The 22,463-nt window shown below is 42.3% G+C and overlaps 2 protein-coding genes across 7 annotated transcripts; both read left to right on the top strand.

The window, feature by feature from the left end:
* The first annotated feature begins 648 nt into the window (after window positions 1–648).
* Window positions 649–9,324, top strand: LOC307076905 (uncharacterized protein). Of its 6 annotated transcripts, none has more exons than XM_079738129.1 (6): window positions 649–1,028; window positions 4,666–4,760; window positions 4,884–4,947; window positions 6,494–6,759; window positions 6,936–6,999; window positions 7,544–9,324. In XM_079738129.1, exons 1-6 carry the CDS (start codon window positions 722–724, stop codon window positions 8,095–8,097), a joined length of 1,350 nt encoding a protein of 449 aa, XP_079594255.1. In that variant the 5' UTR covers window positions 649–721; the 3' UTR covers window positions 8,098–9,324. The 6 variants fall into 6 exon arrangements, 4 of the variants coding, with proteins under 4 accessions (XP_079594255.1, XP_079594254.1, XP_079594257.1 ...); XM_079738128.1 differs by having other exon boundaries at window positions 6,933–6,999; XM_079738131.1 differs by having other exon boundaries at window positions 4,850–4,947; window positions 6,933–6,999.
* Window positions 9,325–10,544: 1,220 nt separating this feature from the next.
* On the top strand, window positions 10,545–18,856 carry LOC307077331 (uncharacterized protein). Its single transcript, XM_079738718.1, is given in 7 exon segments — window positions 10,545–10,658; window positions 12,213–12,350; window positions 12,474–12,537; window positions 14,515–14,795; window positions 14,980–15,043; window positions 17,852–18,571; window positions 18,574–18,856. Coding segments are annotated over 7 exon segments (1,443 nt in total). The 5' UTR covers window positions 10,545–10,655; the 3' UTR covers window positions 18,747–18,856.
* Window positions 18,857–22,463: the final 3,607 nt, after the last annotated feature.

Here is a 22,463-nt window from a genome sequence, read left to right as displayed (position 1 = left end):
ATATATATATATATATATATATGATAAAATTGTCTTATACCCCATGGCCCCCCTGACTGATTCTTGGTCCCCTCCTGTTCCACCTCAATAGTCTAGCTCAGTGTTTCTCAATCTCTTTCTAAAAGTGTAACCCTTCTGAGATATGTTTTTCAGCTGAGTACCCCTTTCACAAGCACAAAACATTTTTGGGAGGTTTCCTTTTGAATGAACATCAATAATGTATGTGCGTTCAATTTGGCAGTTTAAACATGAACGATAACAGGGTGCAAATACTCACAATTTAGTGAAAACATGTGCCTGTGCTTCATTTTTATGTTGGCTAAATTCTCCCCACAAAAGAAGCACAACGCCATGGGAGGGTGAGAGCATGTAGAGGTGAATTCTATTTAAATATATTCTTCCTGAAACTGACGACGATGTGGTTTCTTTTTCACATATTTTCCTTTATCCTTGTTTTCAGATTGACACCACCAACTTGCTCAGGGTGAAAATAATATGATAGTTAGCTGTTTATTTTTTCTTCTTAGAAGTACCCCCTGCAGTACTCCAAAGTACCCCCAGGGGTATACGTACTCCCATTTGCTCATCGATGTTGTATTCCAGTAGTTACGGTAATGTACCGGAAGAGGCCATTGGGCCCATGCCGTTCTCTGATAAATTAACATCACAGGGTTCATTTTGATGTCAGTAACTGTTTCTCTTGCCGGTATTCGAGTAAAATATGTCAATAAACATGTCACCGTGTGGCTCAACTTTGGAAGAACACCTTTCGTCCATAATGGACGTGCTTGCGAAAGCGGCTGTATCTGAAATTAGCCAACTGTTCTCGGAAGGGTCGGCTACTCTTCAGTTACAAATAACTCAGAGCCGTGAAGAAAACGAAGCGCTGAGGACGAGGATGAAGGTGATGAGGAGTGAGCTGTTTTCTTTGCGGCTTCAAACAAGATCGAATGCATCGCGTGCGCCAAGTCGTTTTGCCCTGGCTCGAGCCAACCTCTGCAAACCACGGACTACATCACTGGGACATGGTGAGTGGAGTTCAGGGGTGGAAAACAGGACAGTTCAGGGGGATATATTAATTGTTACATTTGTAGTAAAAGGAAGTAGTTATAATAATCATGATTCATAATTAAGAATTAATAATGAGCATGTTATTTCACAACACATGGCTTATATCATTTGACGATATGCCCAGGGGCGAAGCCAGACTTTGTGTACATCCGGGGCTTAGCCCTGAGGGGGGTCTGCCCCAAAAAATGTTGAATTTATAAGACGCGATTTCCTGCATTCTAGTCCATTTTAGGGTGACCTGCGGGACAGTGGCAAATCCCTTCTAATCATAGCCTACATTTTCAGTTGCGGGGCCTGATCAAGACAATACTATTTAATGGAAAGAAACAATAACCACTTAACTATTGACTTCTAGAGATATTAAAGGACAAATCCGGTGTAAAATGGATCTGGGATATGTTTAATATGATAACGAGTTGGAATGTTCGTTTTGGAGCAAAAAAGTGCGCATAGACGCATTCTTAAGTTGGCTGTTTTTAGCCGATTCTACCAAAATGCTATAAACTTGGAACGATGGGGGCATTTGTTATGGTAAAAACTAAATCGCTATTTTAAACCACTTAAAAGGCTAGAAGTAGCCCGACACTTCTTTTGTAGTATTATAAGGGTCTTAACATATACAACAAGGCATTGATAACTTTAAGTGTACAGATTGTTTATTAAAAAGGACATTTTATACATACAATACCATCAGTAGTTCACCCGACAACGCCATCTTGTTTTTAAGACTCGATAAGTAGATTGCCGAACACAGAGCTTCAGGGCTCCAGAGTGCACATGCAACCAAAATATTAAAGGGTGCGACTAATATTTTTTTATTGGTCGCACTGGTGCACCTGACGCTGCCCGGGTCGCAATCGCATCATCTCTCTGTGTTCTCCTGTAATCAAACTCACACTCATGGTTAGGGATGGGGATCGTAACCTGGTTCTATCAAGAACCCCGATCCACTTTTTTCAAAACCCGAAAATCATCGAGTCCCATCGTTCATTTATTATCTTTTTTGTCTTGTAGGTCCTGTAACGTAATGTGTCCCTCAAGTCGCGTTACGGCATTTAAATCAAATCAATCCAATCACTACAGCGTGTCCACCAATGTTTTTGAATGGAATTGTTACCAAACGGGTATTACAAGTAAAACAAGTGAAGTCTGGTAGTTAACTTTGCTCGCGACGATGGCAGAACGGGCGAAAAGGGCGAAAATCATTTATTGTAAAGGGGGAACACAACCTCAATGGCCAAGCACATTAGCATTGTGCATCAAATAAAGACCAAATGCAGTACCTTCGACTGTCTCCGAGTTGAAAAGACTTTGTCTCCTCCTTCTCCTGTCGCACCACAGACGGGCCCGTCTTAATCATCCACTCAAACTGCGAGTGGTAATCGCACACACAGACATTGTAGCTAGCCCCGTCAATTAAAAATAGTAATCCAATTGTGAAATCGGTGTTGTAATCAGCAGCATACAAGCAAGTTATCTTAAAAAATAAATAAAGTTTCAGATGTGCTGCGTGATGATGTGTTGAGGTTGGCTCAGTAAACCGACTGTTAGTTTATCATGATGCGTTCAAATGTAACATAAAGAAACGGTAAATTGAGTTTTTGGTGAAAAACATGGTAATATTGTATTACTCATGTTTCTGTATTACTAATACAGTTGTATAGTGCTCTAATCATTCTAGTTTATATAACTAAAACTACTGATGTCAATATTTATTAAGAATTACATATTTAATTTAAAATGCAATAATTTATTTCCTAAATATATTCCTCATCACTAAAAACGCTTTGTATTTCCACCAATTAATAGAAAAGTATCGATAGTGGTATCGATAAACACTTGGATCGTTAAGGAGTATCAAATGGTATCGATATCAATAAATATTAATGATTCCCATCCCTACTCATGGTAGGATCATATCGTGGTCTAAACCAATAAGAGAAAGAGCTCGGTCGGTTCTTTGCCTCTGATTGACTCTTGTCCTGTTCACTGCTTGTGTTTTTTTTTTAAATTGCGAGCGCCAGAGTAACTGAAATGGATAAAAAAAATAAACGCGACAAAAAAGGGGGAAAATTAAGCAAGGTAAAAACATAGAATGTTAAAAACTAAGCCTACTGTTCCAACCTACCCTATTACTGAGAGTAGTTATTAAGAGTCTGAATTACATGCACAAGCCCTTATATTTGGAAATGTTTGATTTTGCTTAATTTTTTAGTTTTAAATGTTCCATTTAAGCTCAGTGAAAAACTTGAAACACTTTATTTTTATTTTGATATATAATTGTGCTTCAAATAAAGACATGCATTGCTCTACACCTCATGCTGCATTCCAGGGACACTTTTTAGCCCGTAAGTTACGAGCTGGAACTGGGAGTGAATCGGTCTGGTACAAGTTCACGGGTAGTGAGTTGCGGGTTTCTCTGCCGTTCCAGGGCATTTTCACAGGTAGAAGGTTGTGAAAACACGGGTTACGGGTAGCCTGGAACGCACCATTATTCTTGTTCAAAAATCATTCACATTATATGAAAGTTATGGAGAGCGATAAAAAGGTGACCTTATGGCGTTAAAGGCGACACAATGAAAAATTTGGTGCACCTAAATTTTGTGCTGGTGCACCTAAAAAAAATAAATAATAAAATAAAATAAAAAAAGTTAGGCACACCAGTGCAACCAACGCATAAAGTAAGTCTGGAGCCCTGGAGCTTGCATGTTGCTGACAGATGTCACAATCTCTGTGTTCGTCAATCTACCTATCGAGTCTTAAAAACAAGATGACGTTGATGGGTGATCTACTGATGGTATTGTGTGTATAAAATGAACTTTTTAATAAACAATCTGTACACTTACAAAGTTATTAATGCCTCGTTTCAAATGTTAAGAGCCTTATTATACTACCAAAGCTGGGTCGGGCTACTTCTAGCCTTTTAAGTGGTTTAAAATAGCAATTTAGTTTTTACCATAACACATGCCCCTATCGTTCCAAGTTTATAGTGTTTTGATAGAATCGGCTAAAAACAGCCAACTGAAGAATACGTCTATATGCGTTTTTTGTGCTCCAAAATGAAGGTTCTAACTCGTTATCATACCAAATTTTCAGTAGATTCAAAGTAGGATTGCAGAGATGGATTGTTTTGTTTGTTTGTTAGCTTTTTTGTATTTTAGAAGTGGTATGCCCACTGGCCTTAGCCAACAATAGGCCCATGATTTCGTAGCGAAGTATTATCCATGCTGTTGCATGTCCTTTCCACTAGATGGCAATGAAAACTCAAGAATGTAGACCATTGTTGAGTTGGCGGACTTCTAGTGTTGGCAGAATTCAATTTTTCTTGTTGTGGTGTGTTGAAATAGTCTAAGGGAATGAAGGTTTTTGTTGTTGGCTATTATTTTCCCAGTAATAAGGCTTAATTGAGTGTTAGGGAACATGGTGTCAGGGTTGTCATAACTTCAAAAGCTTTAAAAAGATCTGGGGCTTTTGAAGTGAGATTCGGGGCTTCAGTCCCGAAAGCCACCCCCCTGCTCCGTGGCTGGATATGCCCATTTCCTGAACTCTGAATAGGCTTGGATGTAATGTATTCTTCCTCATCATCATCATTAGGCCTAAAGCCCCTGATGGAACACAAGGTGGTTGGACATTCCCCTTTTCATTCACCAACCAAAAGTGATGCTTCCTCTGTTACAAGTCCAGCAGAGGTAGGCACAACGTACACATAGAAATAACACACCTTTATGATTCAATGTTTCTAGAATGGGGGTTGACAACCTTTCTGTGCAAATGCAAGAATATGTCTTGCGTGTTTCCCTCTTTACGAGAAGCAGGAGACCCCCGATATCATTTTAATCAAGATTGAAGACGATATCAGTGGACGCAGGACAGCAGGTGAGTCATACATATTGCAGCCTTCAGTCTAGGCGTCATACTGGATTCTACCTGCGCTAAAAGGCTGGTCCTCTTTTGAAAACGCATCATGACCAGAGCCCTGATAAAACACAAGTACAACTTGGGAGTTGCATTTTAAAGATGGAAACAGTCAAGAGGCCAGAAGGGGTTCAAGACGGATGCCACATGACCTGGTTCATCAGTTGGTTCCAGTCATACCTCACAAACAGGACAGAATACATCTCCCTGGGACACTCCAAATCAAACCCACAAACAGTCGCTTGTGGTGTCCCCCAGGGGTCAGTCCTTGGCCCCATCCTCTCCATCCCTCATTCCCCTTAGTCAGGTCATCAGCTGCCATTGTTTTTCATTCCACTGCTACGCCAATGACACACAGCTCTATTTCAGCTGCAACCCCACCCTCATCATCACCGTCGTCCCCATCAAAACTCACCACGTGTCTGGAGGAGATAAAGGTATGACTGGAGCAAAACTTCCTCCAAATCAACAGCTCAAAAACGAAGCCATCCAAGTTGGCACCCCCCACCAGACCAAATCATCATTCATAACCAGCATCACCTTTTCTGGTTCAGATTTCCCTCTCTCATCAGCAGTCACAAATCTTGGTGTGAAAATTGACCCCCAACTCACCTTTGAATCCCATATCAAACACCTCTGCAAGACCTCCTTCTATCACCACAACATTTCCAAACTTCACCCCATTCTCTCCCTCTCAGATGCCGAAAAACTGGTCCATGCCTTTTTCTCCTCCAGAATGGACTACTGCAGCACACTTCTCATCGGGATCCCTAACAAGAGCCTGCAGAGACTCCAATGCACCCAAAACTCTGCAGCTAGGATCCTGATGATGCAAAGAAATTAGCACATTAAGCCTATCATCCACTCACTTCACTGGCTTCCCTTTTTCAACAGGATTGAGTATAAGGTTTCCCTCCTCACAAACCAATGTATCTATGGACCTACACTCCACTCACTCAAATCTCCTCCACATACCCAGAACAAAACTCAGGACCATGGGAGATAGGCCTTCTGTGCTGCTGCCCCAAGCCGGTGGAATGCCCTCCGGGACACCTTGAGGGCACCACAATCCACTGACTGTTTCAAAAAAGATCTTAAGGCATTTATTTTTAGCTGATTTTTTTTTTGTTCCCCCTCTTAAATGCTTTTATCTTTTTAAACCTTTCTATTTTTAACAAAACTTATTTTAGTTATTTGACTTACTCCAGAATTGGATATTTTTACTTCTTTTTTTTTATTACCTGTAGCCCTTTGAGATCTTTGGATTAAAAGGGCAGTATGAATAAAATGTATTATCGTTCTCCAACATAAATAAATGTCAGACTTTTACAAATGTAAATGTTAGATGATCATCTTACAGGGAATGGCATGTTTTCTCTTGTTATTGTCAATATTCAATACTTGTCTCTCATGTAATGTTATGCTCAGCTAGATTTGTGCTGGTATTCGTTCAGTATTATTATTCGAAAGTATTAATTACTTTCTGACTTTGTTTTTCCTGCCTTAGGAGACCGCAGCACACAGAGCGCAGCCACCTTGGAGAGTCTCCATGTGGACGCCCCTGGCTCCTCCCACGTGTCCAGTCAAAACGCAGAGCTGCGGATCCTGAGTGACCACGGGCAAGGGGGGGGGCAACTGGTGGTGGAAGGCCATGACACCCTCTTCACCGCTTCCGAAGTGGAGGCCCTGAACTCGCTGTCTGTGGACTGCAGCGTGGCGAAGAGCCTGGACTGTGGCGAGCGGATGGATTGCCGCAAAGAGCTGGCTGTGCAGGTTGAAATTTTCCTTTATCATTTACCATCCAAAAATGAGGCTTACTCTGTTGCATCTCCAGCAAACAACCATAGAAAGCACACACCTTTATGATTCAATTTGTCAGTGAGGATTGACAACTTTTCCGTGCAAATGCAAGAATGTTATGTGTGTTTCACGCTTAATGTGGAAAGCAGGAGAGCCCTGACACCATTTTGATCAAGGAGGAAGAGGATATTGGTGGATGCATGCCCCCTGTAGGTAAGTAAATAACCATTTCAGCCAAGCAAACAACCTGGATCCACTGAGAATTTACTTGATTCTTCCTGCGCTAAAAAGCATGGACCACTTTTTAATCAACCAGGGCCCTGCTAAAACACGAGTAAAACCTGAGAGCGTTACAAAGAAGGTAACACCTTAGAGCCTAGAAGGTTATCAAGATGGAGGCCACGTGTGCTGTTTTTACATTTTCAAACAATAAATAAATTGAGAACGTATAAATGTTAGCTGATCAACTTACAGGTAGCCCTTTCACACATGCCCTGTAAGCCGGACACCCTCCGGATTGCACCCTGAGGGGCTGTATGTGGGCACACAAATGCCAGAATCTGCGCCTCTGGAGTTTACCCACCCAGGCCCCTAGTGTAAAGGAGAGCTGGATAATTCATAACGAGGAAGATGGCCTTGTTGATGACTGCAGTACACCTTCTAAACCTTTGATGATAAGTGTGTACAAGGTACATACTGTATCCCTTTGTGCAAATAATGAGTTAATAAAGTTACTTTTTTTTCCTCTCTGCAAAAGACTGCAATGACATTAGATACAGCAGCACACAACGCAGCGCCACCTCGGATAGTCTTCATCCGGACACCCCTGGCTCCTCCCACATGTCTAGGCACAATGGGGAGCTGCGGATCCTGAGTGTCTGTGGACAAGGGGTGGGCCAGCTGGGGCTGGACAGACATGACACCCTCTTCACCGCATCCGAAGTGGAAGCCCTTAGCTCGCTGTCCGTGGACCACAGTGTGGCCAAGAGCGTGGACTGCAGCAAGCGGCTCGTCCCTAGTGAAGAGCAAACTGGGCCTCGGGGCGGCCGCAAGGGCCAGCCCTGTGTCTTCTGTGGCAAGGTTTTTCCCAACGCTTCCAAGATGACCATCCATATGCGTACCCACACCAGCGAGAAGCCTTACAGGTGTGACCAATGCATGAAGCGCTTCACTCAGAGGTGCCACCTGAAGATCCACATGAGTATTCACTCCAGGGAGAAGCCCTACAAATGTGACCAATGCATGAAGGGCTTCAGACGGAGATATGACCTGAAGATTCACATGAGGATTCACACCAGGGAGATGCCCTAAAGGTGTGACCAATGCATGATGGCCTTCAGCCGGAGCTCTTGCCTGAAGATCCACATAAGGATTCAATCCGGGGAGAAGCCCTGCGTATGTCACCAGTGCAACATCAGTTGTCGCGGCAGCAGTTTTCGTCAAGGGCAAAGGGGTGCTTTGACACGGGGCAACAGGACGCTTTGATTGACAATTCTATCCTGTATTTGATATTACTGCTGTTAGGGCTTTACGATTAAAGGTTTTCATCAATTACAATTACAATTAGGGCATTTAGCAGACGCTTTTATCCAAAGCGACTTAAATCGGTTAATACACACCGACGGCAGAGTCAACCATGTAAGGCGACAGCCAGCTCGTCAGGAGCAGTTAGGGTTAAGTGTCTTGCTCAGGGACACATCAACACCCAGCTTGGCGGAGCTGGGGATCGAACTATCGGTTACAAGACAACCGCTCTACCTCCTGAGCTAAGCCGACCCAAATGTCTTTAATCTTATGAAGATTAAAGACGCTTTCCAGTTTTTTGCTATTTATAAAAATAAACTCTTATTGTTATAAATTGCTCTCTGTGAATTTCTTATTTTTTGGACACTTCGGATATCAAAATATTTGATTAAATTTTAAAGCATGATCATGGGAAAATACAGGCAGCAAAGATACCAAGCATACATTCAATTAGAAGATGGCTTTACATGTTTCTTATGGGAAACTTTCACATCGTGGGTTAATACAATTTAGGATTGGCCATGGCTGAAGTCAGGCACGGTGGGAGAGACCAAGTTAAATTGCAATACGCTATGGATCAGGTGGGGGGGACATGGCTGCAAGACAGTTAAAGGAATCTACACAACGAAGAATTCAGTTGATCGCATGGCCTTAGTATTAGACTTCGTGGCAACAACAGGAATGCAAATGTAAACTATCTTAACAACTCTCAGGGAGAGGAAGGGAGGTATCTATAGGTCCAAGGAATTTAAACAGTTCCTTGTAAATTGACTAGAACAAGGTTAATGTGTTTAATTGTATATTATAGTTATTAGTATTTCCACGACACTGTCAGCTCATTCCCAAGTGTGCTAGACCTCTAGATCAGCGATTTCCAACCCCCGCTCCTTGGACCCGTTATGGCTGGGACTTTATATATTTCCAGAATAGGATAATAAAAAAATATCTATTGTATAATATTTATTTCTTTTGTCATATTTAATTACTTAGGCTATACGAGTCATGTTATTTCCTCCGAACACATGAAATTAAACCACTGTAAATGCACTGTGTCTTTGCACTACTTTTGTTGATAACTTTTCTTGTGACTTTTCTTGTGTTCCTCTTATAATGTATCGTTTTTATATTATTTCCATTATTGAAGTGAGCCTGATACGCTCGTAGCGCGTACCTCCACGTCTAGACAGTGAGAATAATGTGGTTGATAATTTAGATAATTCAGGTAGACTCCACATTCCATCTTTAGAGACTATTCAGAAACAATTAATTGCATATAAATATGCAGCGTGCCATGATAATTGCACTCAACAAAGAAAATGTCAATACTCTGGGGCGTCGCTAGCAATTGAAAACATTCAGGATTGTAGCCCAGAAGTTAGTCCTTTTAAGACGGGTAAATCAGGGTGATGAACATGCAGTTGTAACTTTGTTTTAGAAGGAAAGAAAATACTAATCGTACTGTCTGACTCACGTCGGGCAGACCTACTGCTGGCGCACCTTAATGTCTCTTTCCTAGCCAGTAGAACATAGTTCACGACCAAAACAAAACAAAGTACGGCAGCTCAGCTGTCGCACGTCATAGCAATAAGTACGTAACATAAATGATGTCTGCACGTTCTCTTTAGCATTTGCCTGTTCTTCATTAACTGCAAAATTCTCCCCACAAAATAAGCACAACGCCAGGGGATGGTGGAGCATGTAGAGGTGGATCATATTAAAATATATTCTTCCTTAAACTGATGCGGTTTATTTTTCCACAGATTTTCCTTCTCCTTGTTTTCAGATTTATATTTCAACCACCACTGCTCAGGGTGAAAAAAATATTATAGTTAGCCGTTTTATTTAGAATTACCTTCTGCAGTACTCCAAAGTACCTCTAGGGGTTGGCCAACTCCCATTTGCACATCGATGTTGTTTTCCAGTAGTTACGGTAATATACCGGAAGAGGCCATTGGGCCCATGCCGTTCTCTGATAAATCAACAGGATAAGGTTCATTTTGATGTCAGTAACTGTAAACTCTCGCCGGTATTCGAGTAAAATATGTCAATAAACATGTCACCGTGCGGCTCAACTTTGCAAGAACAGCTTTCGTCCATAATGGAGGTACTTTCGAAAGCGGCTGTATCTGAAATTAGCGAACTGTTCTCGGACGGATCGGCTACTCTTCAGTTACAAATAACTCAGAGCCGCAAAGAAAACCAAGCGCTGAGGACGAGGATGAAGGTGATGAGGAGTGAACTCTTTTCTCTGCGGCTTCAAACCAGATCGAATGCATCGCGTGCGGCAAGTCGTTTTCCCCTGATTCGAGCCAACCGCTGCAAACCACGGACTACATCAATGGGAAATGGTGAGTTGAGTTCCGACTAATGGGTTTACCATTGGGGGGGGGTTGAACTCGCGGCATATTTATTTATTTATTTTTTGTTTATTTATTTATTTTATCATTTTCTTGTGTAAAAGGTAACATGCCAATTATCTGTTCTTGTATTAGAAATACATTGCGATACTTTTACTGATTTTGGCTACTTTTTTGACTATTTAAGCCATAATGACACAGTAGTTAAATTCAGTGTTTAAGCACTAGCCAGCAGTGGCAGCTTACACTTAATTGATTTTTTTGTGTGTGTGTTCACTATCTTATGAAAAAAAAATCGCAAGAACTTAAGATTGATCAATTGCATCACTGTATTGGCACCTACATGCAGCAAATGTAGTATGCACTATTCAACTCTCAATGCATCACACAATACAGGGTGGCACACTGGAGTGCAGCTTGCACCTCTATTCTGAACATGGCAAACTGATTTCACATATTGGTGGGCATCACCAGTTCAAACTAACAAAATCTAAACAAAAGCATGTAAATACAAAAGACTTATCACACATACCATACCAAGTATTTGACTAAAAGAAACAGGATGCTATACTGACCTCTATTCTGCCAGCAACTATAGCACTACTAGCAGACTATGGTACAAACCTCACATTGACCCAGGAAAACACCTAACCCCTCATCCAGGCAGGTGCACACCTCACATTGACCCAGGTACAAACCTCAGCTATCAGCTATGTACACTATCTACATGTTCCCATTTATCTAGTATATTCAGTTATCTACTAGGGATGGGTCAGAATATCCAATTATTCGATTATTCGTTCCCGAGGGTCAAAGTAGATTTTTAACATTTTTTTCCATTCAAATAAACAAGGGGTTAATGCACACCCTGCAGCCAATCAGAATCGAGTATTCCCCCAGACCATGGTATAACAATAGGGGTATGTACCTCCTTTTCGTCAGGATCTTTACTCTTTTTGGCTGGTGGCGACCAACAATGAAAAATTGTTGTCTGGCTGCCTTTCAGTAACCTTTTCATCCCCACATTCAGTTAGCATGAGCCTGTCTTTCTCCAACTATTCATCCCAGCGACTGCGGGAAATAGTTTGGTTTGGTAGAGAAATGGGTTGGGTAACACCAAGTAGTCAGTGGGCAGGCGGGGAGGGGGGGGGGGGGGGGGGGGGGGGGGGGTACATTACAGATGATTAAAACATGATACTATCTTGCTGGCAAATTAAATTAATGAAGAAAACAAACAAGTTATTCATTCAGAATATTTCATATTTTTGTTCATCTGAAATATGTGTTATGATATTGGGGGGTTATATTAGCTGAATCTGGTTTTTGAGGGGGTCATGACCCCCCTAACCCCCCCGCAAATTATGCGCCTGGGTGGAAAACAGGACAGTTCAGGGGGTACTATTAATTGTTACATTTGTAGCAAAAGGAAATAGTTATAATAATCAGGATTCATAATTTACAATTAATAATGATTGGACAAGCAGGTTATTTCACAGCACATGCCTAATATAAATTGACGAATTCCCATTTCCTGAACTCTGAAAGGGCTTGGATGTAATGTATTCTTCCTCATCATCATCATCATCAGGCCTAAAGCCCCTGATGGACCACAAGGCGGTTGTACATTCCCCTTTTCATTCACCATCCAAAAGTGAGGCTTCCTCTGTTACAAGTCCAGCAGAGGTAGGCACAACACACACATAGAAAGAACACACCTTCATGATTCAATGTGTCTAGAATGGGGGTTGACAACCTTTCTGTGCAAATGCAAGAATGTGTCTTGTGTGTTTCCCTCTTTATGACAAGCAGGAGACCCCCCACATAATTTCAATCAAGATTGAAGAGGATATCAGTGGATGCAGGCCAGCAGGTGAGTCATACATATTGCAGCATAGATTTTTATTTTTAAGGGCCATTTATTTCATGGATCCAGGAGACTATGCATCCTGATAAAGTCACCTAGGCCTTTGGAATTAAAATAGCCCCACATCATCACATACCCTTCACCATACCTAGAGATTGGCATGGTTCTTTTCAGTTTGCCTAATAGATGTTAGTTAGCCTAATGATTTCTCAATGCAAATCAAACCGGCTAATAGGCTCACTGAAATAAAACCACGCCAATCTCTAGGTATGGTCAAGGGTATGTGATGATTTGGGGCTATTTTAATTCAAAACGTAGGTGACTTAATCAGGGTGCATAGTATTCTGGATCCATTAAATAAATGTCTTTGTTCCCCCTCCTAGATGTTTGTTTTTTTAAACCTTTCTATTTTTAACAAAACTGATTATCTTAGTTATTTCGCTTACCCCAAAGTTTGATGGTTTTATTCTCCTTGTTTTTTTAATCTGTAGCCCTTTAAGATCTTTGGACGAAAAGGGCAGTGTAAATAAAATGCATAATTATTATTATCATTCTCAAACATAAATAAATTTAAAACTATTAAAAATGTAAATGTTAGATCATCAGCTTACAGGGAATGGCTTGTTGTCTCTTGTCATTGTCAATATACAATAATTGTCTCACATGTATTGTTGTAAAGCTCATTTTGCGCTGGTGTTCGTTCAGTGTCTTCGACCTTGACACCCGCTTGAGCTTCAAGTCTAGGGAGGAGGGGCTGGAGGAGACGTCTCTCTCCGAAAACTGTGAATTAGTGTCTGCAGTAGTAATGCGCGATATAAACGATATACGATATAAACGATTAAAAAAATGGCCTACAATAGAGATTTTAATTCTATCGCTCTATCACGATAATGCATGTTGATGTTGCAAAATACAATGTTTAATTTTTGGTTTGGTGCAATTCCTTTTCACATTGCAATTTTCGCAACAGTGCCAGAATTCGTCAACAAACCTGCATGTGTGCAAAGAACCTTAAATCATTGGACAAAAAGGTCTGGGGCGTTGTAAAGCGTTAAAGAAAAAGGGGGGGGTGGGGGGAAGAAGCACCGGTGAAAGTAAACAATCATGGATATCCAGCGTGATATACATTGATCTGCGGACTGGTCCAACTCCTTCTCCCTCATCCTGACTCGGAATTTGTTAAATGCATCGGCATTTTTAAGTTATGTTTTCCAGCATACTTTTTACTTGCTTTTGTCGGACCGTCGGGTGGTGGCTCAACATGGAGCAAAGAGGAGACGGAATGTCTTTTGGATATCGGACCCAAGTATCCAAAAGACGTCCCGTCTCCTCTTTGCTCCATGTTGAGCAACGTCTCCGAGACCACCTCTCCGGCTGGGTCAACCTCCTTTTTGATGGTTAAAAATATCACGTAATCAACAAAAATCTTAACAATCAATGATCGATCATCAATTAATCATGCCCATCCCTAATTGTCAGTACAGTGTCTGTTCCTTATCTAGAAAGACACCCGTTTTTCCTGTTCTCTGCATCTTGGGTGGCATTTAAGAACCAAGGACTTAAACTAAGTGTAGTGCATTTTAGAATGGTTTGCACTAAAGGAAAGAAACTAATTTTATTTATTTGCAACATTATGTTGTATGATTACAGTGTTTCACAATAAATGTTCTTGAAATGACATACTATATTTCTCTTTTTTTTAAATACATTTAGCAGTTTGGCTTTCCTTAGGGTCTATGTAACCTGTTCTGAAACGGTTATTTTGTGATCTTATATCGTGATATATATCGTTATCGCAAGAGGCTGCAATGTATATCGCAATATGGATTTTAGGCCATATCGCCCATCTCTAGTCTGCAGTACATATTTTAAGCCCTCTGTCAATGTTACAAATTGTATTTTTAAATAGTTTTGTTGACTTGTACAAAGTACAGTTCTGTTCAAATAATAGCTTTGTGTCTTTATTTTTCCTTTTTGCGGAAGACTCCGATGCCTTTGGAGACCACAACACGCAGAGCGCAGCCACCTTGGAGAGTCTCCATGTGGACACCCCTGGCTCCTCCCACGTTTCCAGTCAAAACGTGGAGCTGCGGATCCTGAGTGTCATTGGACAAGGCGGGGGGAAACTGGTGGTGGAAGGCCATGACACCCTCTTCACCGCTTCCGAAGTGGAGGCCCTGAACTCGCTGTCTGCGGACTGCAGCGTGGCCAAGAGCCTGGACTGTGGCGAGCGGTTGGATTGCTGCAAGGAGCTGGCTATTCAGGTTGAAAATTCCCCTTCTCATTAAAGATCCAAAAGTAAGGCTTACTCTGTTACAACTCCAGCACATACCATAGAGAGCAAACACCTTTATGATTCAATTTGTCGTTCGTGGGGATTGACAACTTTTCTGTGCAAATGCAAGAATATGTTGTGTGTGTGTGTGTCCCTCTTAATGTGGAAAGCAGGAGACCCCAGACACCATTTTGATCAAGGAGGAAGAGGATATTGGTGGATGCATCCCACCTGTAGGTAAGTAATACCCATTGCAGCCATGCAAGCAACAGACATGCAAACGGCATGCTTTTTTGCGCGAGTCTCTTTTTCATCATCGATTTTGGGGACCTGTGTGGTTCGTGCACATCCGAAGATTTTTCTTTTGGGGGGGGGGGGGGGTCGATAGGTGCCTGGGTAATCTAATATCTTCCCATCATTATAATACCGTTGCCGTTACCTCCAAATGCAGTGCGTTACTAAAATTTAACCAGTTCTTTCATCAGACCAACTAGATCTCTCTCTTTACTGTTCTTCCTTGGTTAGTGGGCATGAGACAATCGTATTAATGACGATTGGCTGAGGTAGAGAAACATGTCACGGTAAGCCAATCAGAGGTAGAGTTGGGCGGGTGTTGTTTACACAAACTCGAAAGCACGCATAGTCGGACACACAACGTCACAAGTGAGTGACGTGGATAAAACCCACGCTCTAATACTCAAATTACAAGAGGTCGAGAAGGACTAGGGTTGAATGATCAAGGCTTCAATGCGACTGCAGAGAGTAACAACATCATCCAAGTTGATTTGCAAAGAACTCGCGAACAGTCTCCGAGCTCCGCGTTATATCCAAATTTAGGGCTCCAGAGTGCGACCAAAATATATAAGGGTTCGTCTAATATTTTTTGTAGGTCGCACTGGTGCACCTGACGCTGCCTGGGTGAAAAAATGAATTTCCTTCGCAATCGCATCATCTCTCTGTGTTCTCCTGTAATCAGACTCACACTCATGGTAGGATCATATTGTGGTCTAAACCAATAAGAGAAAGAGCTCGGTCAGTTCTTTGCCTCTGATTGGCTCTGGTCCTGTTCACTGCTTGTGTTTTTTTTTAAAATTGCGAACGACCTGAGCGCCAGAGTAACTGAAACGGATAAAGAAAATAAAAGCGACAAAAGAGGGGGAAAATTAAGCAAGGTAAAAACATAGAATGTTTTTTCATTCAAAAAAACTAAGCCTACTGTTCCAACCTGCCCTACTACTGAGAGTAGTTATTCAGAGAGTCGGAATTACCCGCATAAGCCCTTTTATTTGTATTTTTTTTATTTTGCTTAATTTTTTAGTTTGAAATGTTCCATTTCAGCTCAGTGAAAAACTTAAAACACTTTATTTTTAATTTTATATTGTGCTTCAAATAAAGACAAGCATTTCTCTACACCTCATGCTGCGTTCCAGGGACAGTCTTTAGCCCGTAAGTTACGAGCTGGAACTGGAAGTGAATCGGTCTAGTACGAGTTCACGGGTAGAGAGTTGCGGGTTTGTCTTCCGTTCCAGGGCATTTTCACAGGTAGAAGGTTGTGAAAATACGGGTTACGGGTTGCCTGGAACGCACCACTATTCTTGTTCAAAAATCATTCACATTATATGAAAGTTATGGAGAGCGATAAAAAGAGTTCAGCTCCCGGATTACTCTGCCGGACTGCCGCCGCTGAAGGCGGCCGGACGGCTTCGAGCTTCGGCGGCAGTACGGCAGAGAAAGGGATTGTACTCCTGGAGCTTAGCTGCAGGGCTGCCGCAGAGTTCCCCCCGCCGGAGCTGCTCGTCCGCTGGTCCACAAAATCTTAGCTATGAGTGGGGAAGTGGGAGGTAATATTCAAGTGTGCCCCCTTCCTACGTAGGAGGGGGCGCCGAAACTGACTAGCTCGTTTGGTAACTGTAGGCGCGGTACCTTCAGAAATGCAATGCTCAAAAAATATTGTACAGACTTTTTTCAAAGTTTGTATGCGTGTGGGAGCACCAGAGACCCAAAACAACACCCCAAATCCCAGGAAAAGTGTTGTTTTCATAGTATGTCCCCTTTAAGTATCTTGCCCAACACTGCTACTAACCATGTTAATAGTGTTGTAAATAAACTTCCAAACCTTTTCAAATTTTATTTGGTGTCTTATTTGTAAGGTGCAAAGCAAACAGGTGCAAGGAGAAGTGATGCCCTTGCCGTCTCCGTCTGTCTCCTTTGTGTCTACGGATAGTTAAAATATTTTGGATGCGCACATCTCCGACGACGGAGAGGACTCTCTGTGTCGACGTACAGCACTTTACGGAGTAGTAAAAAGCAGCCTTCAGGCTGACCAATGAAAGGTAGTAGGAGTAGGCTTAAAATGCTATTCTTTGCAAGGACCTTTTCATCACTGCCAATCACCTGCTATATATACTATATATAATTACCTATTTATTAAGGCATATAGCACAGGCCTTTAATAGGCTTTAATAGGATATAACGCCGTCATATTTTTTTCAGACTTCGGGTAGCTCTCTCTTTTTTGTCATACATGTGTTTGCATCCCTGAAGCAAGCAAATGACCTGGATCCACTGAGAATTTACTTGATTCTTACGGCGCTCTTGAAACGACCAGATCCCTGCTAAAACACGAGTAAAACCTGAGAGAATTCAAAGAATGTAACACCTAGAAGGTTATCAAGGCGGGTGCCACATATGCTGTTTTATGATTTTCAAACAATCAAATTATGTACGTATAAATGTTAGCTGATCAACTTACAGGTAGCCCATAAACACATGCACTGTAAGCCGGACATCCTCCGGATTACACCCTGAGGGGCAGTACGTGGGAACGCAAATGCCAGAATCTGTCCCTCTGGAGTTTACCCACCCAGGCCCCTAGTGTAAAGGAGAGCTGGAGAATTTATAACGAGCGAGAGGGCGTGTTGTTGACTGCAGTACACCTTCTAAACACTTGATGTTAAGTGTGTACAAAGCACGTACTGTATCCTTTTGTGCAAATAATGAATTAATGAAATTACTTTGTCTCTGTCTTTGTTTTCCTCTCTGCAGAAGACTGCAATGACATGAGAGAGTGCAGCACACAACGCAGCGCCACCTCGGATAGTCTGCCTCCCGACGCCCCTGGCTCCTCCCACATGTCCAGTCCCAACAGGGAGCTGCGGATCCTGAGTGTCCACGGACATGAGGGGGGCCAACTGGTGGTGGATGGCCATGACACCTTCTTCAGCGCGTCCGAAGTCGAGGCCCTCAGCTCGCTGTCCGTGGACCACAGTGTGGCCAAGAGCCTGGATTGTGGCGAGATGCTTGTCCGCACTGAGGAGCTGACTGGGCCTTGGGGTGGCCGCAAGGGCCGGCCCTGTGTCTTGTGTGGCAAGGTTTTTCCCAACGATTCCAAGATGACCATCCACATGCGTACCCACACCAGCGAGAAGCCCCACAGGTGCGACCAATGCATGAAGCGCTTCAGACGGAGCTACGACCTGAAGATCCACATGAGGATTCACTCCGGGGAGATGCCCTACAAGTGTGACCAATGCATGAAGGGCTTCAGACGGAGCTGCGACCTGAAGATCCACATGTGGATTCACTCCAGGGAGAGGCCCTACAATTGTGACCGATGCATCAAGGGCTTCAGACGGAGCTACGACCTGAAGATCCACATGAGGATTCACTCCAGGGAGAAGCCCTACAAGTGTGACCAATGCATCAAGGGCTTCAGACGGAGCTACGACCTGAAGATCCACATGAGGACTCACTCCGGGAAGATGCCCTAAGGTGTGACCAATGCATGATGGGCTTCTGCCGGAGCTCTAGCCTGAAGATCCACATGAGGATTCAATCCAGGGAGAAGCCCTGTGTTTGCCACCACTGCAACATCAGCTACAGTCGCGCCAGCAGTTTGCGTCGCCACATGATCAAGAACAAGGGAAAAGGGGTGCTTTGACATGGGGCAACAGGAAGCTTCTATTGAATTTGACACCTTTATCCTGTATGTGATGAAATGACTTTTTAAGGATTTTATCACAATTTAAGGATTTAAGGATTTTATCACAATTAAAGACGCTTTCCAGCTTTTTGCTATTCATAAAAATAAACTGTTATTAATGTTGATGTCTTTGTGAAGAATTTCTTTTTTTTTTTACTTTACATTTTTTTTATTTTTACCAAGCATACATTCAATGAGACGATGGCTTTAAATGTTTCTTGTTGGGAAACGTTCACATCGTAGGTTAATACAAAGGAAACAAAGGTGGGGGGGAGTGACCATTACGGGGAATTCAGGATTTGCCATGGCTGAAGTCAGCCACGGTGGGAGAGACCGAGTTAAATTGCAATACACTTTGGGTCAATGGACATGGCTGCACGACAGTTAAAGGAATGTACACAACAAAGAATTAGGTTGATTGCCAGGGCCTTAGTATTAGACTTTGTGGCTACAGTTGGAATGCAATTTAAACTATCTTAACATCTCTGTTAGGGAGAGGAAGGAAGGAATTTAAACGGTTCCTTGTACATTGACTAGTAATTATATAAACAAGGTTAATATATGTTAAGTACACACAAAAGGGGAACACATGCACAAACGCACACAATTTAAACGCATACTAGACTCTTACGTCTTCTCAGACAGTAAGAATAATGTGGTTGATAATTTAAATAATTCAGGCAGATTCCACATTCCCTAATTAGAGATTATTTGCAAAACTATTAATTGCATATAAAAACGCAGCTTGCTGTTCTGTCTTGCGCACCTTAATGCGTCTCGACAGTGGAACCTTGTTTACGACAAAAACAAAACAATGTACGGCAGCTCAGCTGTCGCACGTTATACCAATAAGTGCGCTATGGTTCGTTGTAAAAGCAGGCTTATTCAACCTTAAATTGTTAAATAAATTAAGCGCTCTATTAAGGTTATAAAACTCATCTGAGCAGTGTTTACATCTATATATATATATATATATATATGATAGGATTGTCTATTTCCCGTGGCCCCCCTGACTAGTTTTGTCCTCTCCTGTTCCACCTAAATAGTCTAGCTCAGTGTTTCTCAAAGCTTTTCTACAAATGTAACCCTTCTATGGTATTTTTTCAGCTGAGGACCCTCTTAACAAGCACAAAACATTTTTGGGTGTTTTTTTTATTTTAATGAACATAAATAATGTGTGTGCGTTCTATTTGGCAGTGTAAACATGAGCAATGACAGGGTGAAAATACTCACAATTTAGTGAAAAACATGTGCCTGTGCTTCATTAAACTGTTGACTTAATTCTCCCCACAAAAGAAGCACAGCGCCAGGGGATATAGTGACAGCATGTAGAGGTGAATCCTATTCAAATAAATTCTTCCTTAAACTGACGACATTTTGATCTTGGATGCGGTTTCTTTTTCACAGGTTCTCCTTTCTCCTTGTTTTCAGATTTACATTTCAAACGCCAACAACTTGCTCAGGGTGAAAATAAATATGATTGTTAGCTTCTTTTTTTTCTTTTTTTCTTAGAAGTACCCCCTGCAGCACTCACACTCGCATCCCATTTGCTCATCGATGTTGTTTTCCAGTAGTTTTGGCAATATGCCGGAAAAGGCCATTGGGCGCATGCCGTTCTGGGCAAAATCGACATCACAGGGTTCATGTTGATATCAGTAACAGTTACCTCTCGCCGGTATTCGAGTTAAATATGTTAATAAACATGACACCGTGCGGCTCAACTTTGCAAGAACAGCTTTCGTCCATAATGGACGTACTTGCGAAAGCGGCTGTATCTGAAATTAGCCAACTGTTCTCGGAAGGGTCGGCTTCTCTTCGCTTACAAATAACTCAGAGCCGCAAAGAAAACCAAGCGCTGAGGACGAGGATGAGGGAGATGAGGAGTGAGCTGTTTTCTCTGCGGCTTCAAACAAGAAGTTATTTAGCACATATTTAACACATGCCTAATGCAATTTGACGATATGCCCTCTTTTTGAACTCTGAATGGGCTTGGATGTAATGTATTCTTCCTCATCGTCATCATCATCATCATCAGGCCTAAAGCCCCTGATGGACCACAAGGTGGTTGTACATCCCCCTTTTCATTCACCATCCAAAAGTGAGGCTTTGTCCGTTACAAGTCCAGCAGAGGTAAGCACAACACACACATGGAAAGAACACACCTTTATGATTCAATGTGTCTAGAATGGGGGTGGACAACTTTTCCGTGCAAATGCAAGAATATGTCTTGTGTGTGTTTCCCTCTTTACGACAAGAAGGAGACCCCTGGAATAATTTTAATCAAGATTGAAGAGGATATCAGTGGATTCAGGCCAGCAGGTGAGACATACATATTGCAGCATAGAGTCTAGGCTGCCGACTAGATTGTACCTGCTTTTAGAAGGCTGATCCTCTTTCACGTAGTCTCTTGTTATTGTCAATATACAATAATTGTCTCACATGTAATGTTGTGCTCAGCTCATTTTGCGCTGGTGTTCGTTCAGTGACCTCGACCTTGACACCCGCTTGAGCTTCAAGTCTAGGGAGGAGGGGGCTGGAGGAGACATCTCCCTCCTAAACTGTGAATTTGTGTGTTGTGTAATCTGTAGTACTACCTAGTTTAAGCCCTCTGTGTCAATGTTACATATTGTATTTTTTAATAGTTTAGTTGACTTGTACAATACCTTTTTGGCCAAGAGCCTGGACTGTGGCGAGCGGTTGGATTGCCGCAAGCAGCTGGCTGTGCAGTTGAAATTTCCCATTCTCATTCACCATCCAAAAGTAAGGCTTACTCTGTTACAACTCCAGCACATTCCATAGAGATCAAACACCTTTATGATTCAATTTGTCGTAGTGGGTATTGACAACTTTTCTGTAGAATATGAATATGTTGTGTGTGTTTCCCTCTTGTGTGTGGAAAAGCAGGAGACCCCAGACGCCAAAAAAGAGGAAGAGGATATTGGTGGATGCATGCCCCCTGTAGGTAAGTAATAACCGTTGCAGCCATGCAAGCAAGCAAACGACCTGGATCCACTGAGAATGTCCTCGATTCTTCCTGCGCTGAAATGCCTGGACCTCTTTTGAAACGACCAGAGCCCTGCTAAAACACGAGAAAAACCTGAGAACATTTCAAAGATGGAAACACCTAAGAGCCCAGAAGGTTATCAAGCCGGATGCCACGTGTGCTGTTTTATCATTTTCAAATAATATAAATAATAAGCAAATAAATTTTCAAACAATAAATAAATAGTAAATGTTAGTTGATCAACTGACAGGTAGCCCTTTCACACATGCACTGTAAACTGGACATCCTCCGGATTACATCCTGAGGGGCTGTATGTGGGAACGCAAATGCCAGAATCTGCCCCTCTGGAGTTTACCCACCCAGGCCCCTAGTGTAAAGGAGAGATGGAGAATTGATCGATTGAGCGAGAGGGCCTTGTTGATGACGGTACACACAGACACACAACCTAACACTTGATGTTAAGTGTGTACATAATGTATCCCTTTGTGCAAATAATGAATTAATACACTTACTTTCTCTCTGTCTTTGTTTTTCCTCTCTGCAGAGGACTGCAGTGAAATTAGATACTGCAGCACACAACGCAGCGCCACCTCGGATAGTCTGCATCCGGACGCCCCTGGCTCCTCCCACATGTCCAGTCACAACGGGGAGCTGCGGATCCTGAGTGTCTG

The sequence above is a fragment of the Pollachius pollachius genome, assembly GCF_949987615.1.
Source record: "Pollachius pollachius genome assembly, chromosome: 6".
NCBI classification, from domain to species: domain Eukaryota; kingdom Metazoa; phylum Chordata; class Actinopteri; order Gadiformes; family Gadidae; genus Pollachius; species Pollachius pollachius.
The sequence above is the reverse complement of the archived record's forward strand: the minus strand, read 5'-3'. Positions and strand labels throughout refer to the sequence as shown.